The sequence below is a fragment of the Verticillium dahliae genome, genomic scaffold (assembly GCF_000150675.1).
Source record: "Verticillium dahliae VdLs.17 supercont1.2 genomic scaffold, whole genome shotgun sequence".
Taxonomy (NCBI): domain Eukaryota; kingdom Fungi; phylum Ascomycota; class Sordariomycetes; order Glomerellales; family Plectosphaerellaceae; genus Verticillium; species Verticillium dahliae.
The window spans coordinates 2194742-2201436 of record NW_009276916.1 but is presented as its reverse complement, the minus strand read 5'-3'; the positions used below and the strand labels follow the sequence as shown (position 1 = coordinate 2201436).

Below are 6695 nucleotides of genomic sequence, written 5' to 3'. Positions count from 1 at the left end.
TCGTCAATGCTGCCCACGAAGTAGTCGGCGCAGATGGCAACGAGGACCGTGGTCACGACAAGGACAAGACCGGCAGCAACGGGGCCCCATGGCCGGGCTCCTCCGTCTCCTCCTCGCTAAGCTGGACCTCGGAATCGAAAAGGTTGGGGTGGGTGCGAAGCTGGAACCATAGGTACATGACGTAGAGGACAAGGAGGGTGATGGCGGTGCCGCGCGAAAGCACGAGGATGCTGTGTTCCTTCTCGGGGCTGTCGGCCTGGTTTAGTACGGACCAGAGCTGGGTCAAGGGTTAGCGTGGAACGCAGGGAAGACGGGTGAGTTTTGGCAAAACACATACCGTAGCGGGGATGACGAGCGACGCCGACGACAGCGCCATGAGCGAGCAAGTTGTCTGGGCGGTGGCCGAGGCGAAGCTCTGCTCCATGCCGAGGCCGCTCGCAGGGTCGCGCATGTTGACGATGCCACCGAAGAAGAAGCACATGCCCATGACAAGCAGCAGGTTCGACAGGATGGAGCCGAGCATGGAGGACTGGACGACCTCGATCTGGCCGTCCTTGAGGGCGACAATGCTGACGATGAGCTCGACGGCGTTTCCGAAGGTGGCGTTGAGGAGACCGCCGAGGGACTCGCCCAGCTTCATGGAGATCTGCTCGGTAGCATAGGAGAGAACGGCAGCCAAGGGGATGATGGCGAAGAAGTTGATGGTGAACACAGCAGTCGCACCCCAGCCCATCTTGCCGGCAACAATGCCCAATGGCACCATGAAGAGGAGGAAGTTGACATAGTCTGGCGCAAGAGGCGGGCATGTCAGTCGAGTGCTAGAGGGTTCAAGGCCCGCCGTCGCAAGCCAAGGGAGGAGACTCAACAGGCGCAAGGAGAAGGGGGAAAAAACGTACTGCTGAGGAGGGTCACCTTGGTGACGTGCCAGGTGTAGGCTGAGTACTTGACGAAGACATTGTCGCTGTCGCTACCGGGCGTCCTCTCGGTATCGAAGAAGAACTGAACCGTCTTGTTCCTGGAGTGACCATTCGCGCGAGGCTCGTCGCCGTCGGCGTCCCTCAGATGGGGCTGGCCGCCGGAGCCGTTGCCCAGCAGTGGTGAAGACTCGCTGGCGCCATCGTCACGACCGGCGTCGGATACCGGCTTGCTCGTGTTGCTGTCCCATGTGCGGCGAACCTGCTCGCGGAAACTGACGTTGGCTGTGTTGTTGTCGGCCATCGTGGGCCATGCAATTAGCCGAGGTGTGCTATGGTATGAAGGATCTGGCGGCGATCTTGTTGTCGTCGGGTTGTTGGGTAAGGCTTGCAGGTGTGGGAAAAGGCAAGGCAGGACGAGGCTGACTTGAGCTGGGGCTTGGGTAGAGAGGGTCTCGGCGGAAAGAGTTGGATGTGGTCGAGGCTGGGAGCGAACTGGCAGGACAGGACGATGCAGACCAGGAAAATTGGGAAAACGAGGAAGAGGGTAAGGGGAGTTGATGAGGTGAGGTGGACTAGCAGAGAAAGCGTTTCTTTCTCGTGTGTGACACGGTCCGTGGCTAGTACCCAGGTAAGGTAGGTAGGCAGGATCAGGCAGAGATGTGGAAGGGCAGGGAGAGAAGGAGGAGGTGTGTGGATGCGCGGACTGACGATGGAAGGAGAGAAGCAGGTACTACTTACAAACCATTGTGGCTGGTTGGGCACGCGATGTCTGGTAAAGGATACTTTTCAGATGGTGGGGTCAAACAGGGTCGAACAGGGAAGCCTTCGCCTTTGCGATGGCGGTCAATCTGCTTGTCGGAACGGGGCAGTCGCGCGCGTTGTCTCGCTCTCAAGCTGCGACAGCGGTGACCGTGACAGCAGCGGTAGTGGCAGAAGGGGCAGGTGAAGCGCTGGTCGCGGCGTCAAAGATGGAGACTGAGCAGCGGCTCATTAGACACAGCCCCCCTACCTAGTCAAGGTTCGGGTGGTATCAGAAGGGGGATAGGGTGTTTTCTGCGGTGCACGGCTAGACTCTGGAGTGCAGCAGACGAAAGTAGGGACCAGGGTGTGGGCAAAAGACCTGCAAGGTGGTTGAGTGGCAAGAGGAGGAGGTGAGGTAGGTAGATTATCGTGGTGTTGATTGCAATGCTTTGACTCGATAGAGATGAACGTGGGAGGTTTACCAGACCGGTCGGGCGAAAGTCGATGCGGGTAAGATGCCCTGGTCAGGCAGTGGGCGGCCTCCGGGGGTCTGTGGCAGTACACTACTACCTGGTAAGGTACCTAGGTACCTAGGTACCTAGGTAGGTATGGTAAGGAAGGTCCTCAGGTATGTGTGCGCGATGAGCGATGGGAAGGAAGAGACAGAGAGGTGAAGCTCCGGCCAGGGTAGCTCCTGCCGGAAGATCAGAGGTCCAGTAGCAACCCACAATTCCTGCAGGTATCCCACGTCATGGACGAATCAACCAGTCACGGGCCACTGTGACGGCAGGGTATCCTGTTCCAGGTGCGCCCCATCCAATGGGGCAGCGGCTCTGAGGTGGGGTTGAGCGTGGCTATGCTCAACCCGTTGACCTGTCTGCTCGTCGTCCACTGTACAACCACTGATTGACTGATTGCATCGAAATTTCAACTGGCTGGTGTGCCCTGTGCCCGTCACCACCCCGCTCCATGGCCGGATGCGTTCGTCTTTTGTGTCCTCTGTTCTGTTTCACGATGCCATTGAAATCGTGAGGGGCGGCACCGAGGTTTCAGCGCACCCGTTTGGCCTCCTCTCCATCGAGGACTCCCACGAAAAGAGACAACGACCAATAAACCTCGATACGACGCAATGTCGATACAGCTTCCCCTGAAAACATCCCCACCATGATGACATGCACGATCAAACGAAACAGGGAGGCCCAGGCTTGCCATGTGCCAAAGAAGCTCCGTCGTCAAATGTGGCTCCTTTGCGTCAAGCCTCTACGCTAATGAAACCTCGAAGCTCCAGCAACGCACAGAAGCACCGCGAGCAACCAACGCCAGAGGTCTTGGAACGTGGACCTGATCGACACTCACTTGATGTGTGAGATTTCACTCTGCTCTCTGTTCTGACTCTCACTTCCTGCTTTTTCCTCTCTCTTCCTCCTGGGACGTTAACTTCCTTTTCATTACACGCCGTGCCAGTACATGTACCACTAGCTTGGCATTCGGCCAATCGCCCTGCACCGCCTCCCTTTGTCCACCCAACCCCGTCGCCCGCTGTGCTCACCTCACGATGTCCGACGCATCTGTGGCCGCCTCTGATCGAATCGCTGTTCGAGGATAACGTCAGGGGAAGCCCGCACAACGATCCATTGAGCCTAAGACTTCCATCCTGGACCAAGGATGGACCACCTGCGCCTGACGCGTCGCTTCACCCCCCGTTCGTTCGGACTGGACCCCAGGCGGGCTGTGTGCTGGCAACACAGGACGCCGCCTGCCTGCGCCGAACCGCTTCACCCGGACGGAGGTGAGTGAGATGGTGCCTTTGCAATCTTTTGCAATCCAGGCAGTGCCGTCCACGTGCATTTCGGTTAGGTAGCCAACCCGGATGGATGATCGAGTGCGGTCCTGTCACCCTCCGCCTCACTCTGCTGAAGCGCGTGTCTTGGCTCAATCACCAACACATGCCTCGCGCTGCTGACGGAGCGGCCGTTCATCTTGCGTTACCCTGCGGCGCAGGCGGTAGGCACAGCCCGTGACGATGCTCGAGCCCCTGGGCCTCTAGGTCTATTAAGACTCGGCGGACTGCTTGGCTCAAATAGGTTGACTGCTTCGCCGCTGGCTTCGGAGATGGTACACCAAGCAGCTTAGCTGGGTTACACAGATCCCGTCCACGATCAGCGCCCTGATGTCGGCCCAAGATTCCGGTGGCAGAGACGGGTCGGAGGCATTCTGACAATCTGCCTGCCATGACGTCTCTTAGGTAATGTGGGTCCGGTCAGCTTGCGTCTGAGCTTGCGTCCGGAGGGCAGTGATCAGAGCGGCTCATCACTTGAGGGACGACTACTCTTGATATCGAATGATTCGGATGTCCGGCATTGGCAATACATCTAATCACAAGGCTTTGCGGCCTCTATCGATTCACCGGCAAGCACGACAGTCAGCCAAGCAGACCGCCCAAAGAACTACACAATCGAGGTCACCCAACTCGGTCATGGCCTCCAAAGCTGCCCCAACATCTTGTCGCGAAGACATCTTCCTTCTGTGCCATCACCAAGTTCGCAACGCCATCTACACGCAAACGATTCCAAGCAGACATACCGGCCATCGTCCAATCCAGAAACGCCACAGGTGAGGTCAAACCAAGCTTCAGAGCCAAGCTTTCCAACCCCCCTCCCCTCCTACGCCAAAACTCAACATGTACACCCAGAAAAAAAAAGAAGAACCACGCCTTTCCCGTCCCCATCGCCAGGCCGCGTGCGCCCCGCAAAATCCCCCTGCCGCACGCAAAAATCCGGGGGATCGGGTTGATGACGCGTCACCCTCATCAGACCCCCCTCCTTCCTGGATTCATTCGCCCACGTTTGTTTGTTTCGTCTCGTCGTGTCTATCTTTGCCTAGCCCGTGCTTTTCAATGAGAAATACTGTCACACCGTTGCGTCTTGGGTCTTGCTTCGGGAGAGAGAAACCCTGTCCGATGGAGAGTCCCTGCATAGATGTCTAGTCAAGCTTTCGAAGCTCTCACCCCCCTCTAAGAGAGAGAGAGAGAGCTCCCTGACCCGAAGATTCGGGTTGGAGGAGGCGGAACTTCGATCTGATCTACACAAGGAGGGGTGGTACCCACGCACGTTGTCACTGTGATCTGTGTGCTATTGTGCTTGTTTCGACTCGATCGCTTGGCAAGGCTGACCGTCGTCTTATTCAAGCAAGCCTTGACACAAAGTATTCACCAGTGACGCAGCGCGGCTGCACTTCTACCCTTCTAGGCTGATATTTGCCGCTTGCCATTTGCTTCACTACAGGTCATTCTAGGCACATGAAAAGTTACAATGAGGAACATGGGTCAAGTGGTGGCAGCATCGATTGCTGCCTTTCATGTATCCATTTTGCGAATCGAATCGTGGTATCTAGGTGCTGGTCGTCTAGGTTTGTCGTTTCTCCGTATTCCGTGTCTCATTAGCGGGCGTTGCTGTTTCTGTTCAGTCCTCCTCTTCGAAAGCAAAAGCGTCATTCTCTCTATGCCTTCGTCTCCCTCTCATCCACACATCGCCTACCATCAGAGGCCGCCCAGGACTATAATTGTTAGCACATACGAATCGTGGGGAAAGGGTCGAGCTCGGCAAACTTACCGGCGGAATAGGCGAGGTACCATGTCAAGCTCGCGCCGCCATCGATCCAGCTAGGATCAAAGTCGGTCGAGTTGAAAAAGTCCCACGCCGCCTTCGGGTTGAGCGTGGCCAGGTTTCCAAAGATGATGCCCTTCCACCCGCCCTGGATATCCTGCGCCCGACCGTTGCTAAAGTACACGTCCCATTCTTCCTGGACAAACTGACGCGTGCGGACGAGCGGCGACGAGGGGAGGAGAGGAATCATGTGGATGCCCTGGATGAACTCAATGTTGGCGCCAAAGTAGGTCGTGTGATCGATCTTGTTTTCGAACAAGATGCCCGCGACCTTGTTTCCAATAAATTGGGCCGGCTGGACCTTGTTGTCCTTCGTATAGAGGTAGTAGTGCTGCAGCGAACGGGCCTGGACGGAGAGCATGAGGTTTCCTCTGGCCGCCATTTTGGCGTCGCCCGACACTGTACCCCACATCTTGATGGCGTATGCCTGCATCATGTCCTCAGAACTCGACTCTTGGTCTTTACCGTCCCACGACTCAAAAAGACCTTGAGCCCAGGAGTGACCGTGGAACCAGTCGAAGGACCTGGATTGCGGGAAGTACATGTCGTGGACACTCGGGTTCGCAAAGTCGCGAACCAACAGGTTGACGTACGCCATGTTTTCGGGGATCCAGCTGGGGTCCAGATGCCCGATGACGGCGGCGGCCAAGACGTGGTATGCGTAGTGGAAGTGGTGGTCGTTGTAGTCCGTGTTGCCGAAATCCGCGCCGCTGTTTCCGGTGACATAGGAAGCTGACGAGACCAGACCACCCCATGATCCTAGACATGTCAGTTTTGCAGCATCATCATGGGGATTTGGCAGTACTCACGCTCATACACTAGGGGAAACTTTTGTTTGTTGGCGGCAAAGCGCGCGAATGCCTGCTTCAGTTTCCCCAGCGCCGGCTCGGCAAGTTTCTTGTCTTCGAGGAGGTCGTTGATGACCGTGAGCATGATGGCGAACTTTGCGAGTGCCTATGATCGCCTTAGCTCTGGTTCATTCATAATCCGAATCTTGCACTCACCTTTCCACTAAAATACATCGAGTCCAGGTCAGACTGGGCGGCCATGTTCTGGGAAGCCTCCTGGACTGCGATCCCGCGAATCAAAGCCCTCGCTTCGTCCGACATTTTCGTCATGGTGCCCCTCTCGGGGTCCCAGGGAGCAAAAGTCATGTCCAAGGGCAGGTTTGGCTCAACCATGGTCCACTGATCCGCCATGACGGCAGTTGCGATGCCTTTGGTTGTGGTCTGCAACTTCACCTCACGAACTGCTGCTCGCGTAGTGTCATCAAAGGACTCAACGTGGTGGGGCAGAGCATACATGACGAGCGTGCCCTGTTGATGCCCGTCCTTGGCGAACTTGAAGGTGTATGAACCGGCTTTGTGCGGGT

At 56.7% G+C, this 6695-nt stretch overlaps 3 protein-coding genes across 3 annotated transcripts; all 3 read right to left on the bottom strand.

Annotated features, from left to right (window-relative positions):
* Positions 1–52: 52 nt before the first annotated feature.
* On the bottom strand, positions 53–1218 carry VDAG_01536 (vacuolar calcium ion transporter; the record flags this gene model as incomplete). The annotated part of the gene is made up of 3 exons (XM_009650422.1): positions 53–277; positions 338–786; positions 897–1218. 3 exons carry the CDS (start codon positions 1216–1218, stop codon positions 53–55), a joined length of 996 nt encoding a protein of 331 aa, XP_009648717.1.
* Positions 1219–3382: 2164 nt separating this feature from the next.
* On the bottom strand, positions 3383–3637 carry VDAG_01535 (uncharacterized protein; the record flags this gene model as incomplete). The annotated part of the gene is made up of 1 exon (XM_009650421.1): positions 3383–3637. One exon carries the CDS (start codon positions 3635–3637, stop codon positions 3512–3514), a length of 126 nt encoding a protein of 41 aa, XP_009648716.1. The 3' UTR covers positions 3383–3511.
* A 1348-nt stretch (positions 3638–4985) lies between these two features.
* Positions 4986–6681, bottom strand: VDAG_01534 (endo-1,3(4)-beta-glucanase). Its single transcript, XM_009650420.1, has 4 exons — positions 6328–6681; positions 6133–6277; positions 5270–6082; positions 4986–5213 (listed from the first exon to the last, which is right to left on the bottom strand). Exons 1-4 carry the CDS (start codon positions 6625–6627, stop codon positions 5197–5199), a joined length of 1275 nt encoding a protein of 424 aa, XP_009648715.1. The 5' UTR covers positions 6628–6681; the 3' UTR covers positions 4986–5196.
* Between the last annotated feature and the right edge of the window lie 14 nt (positions 6682–6695).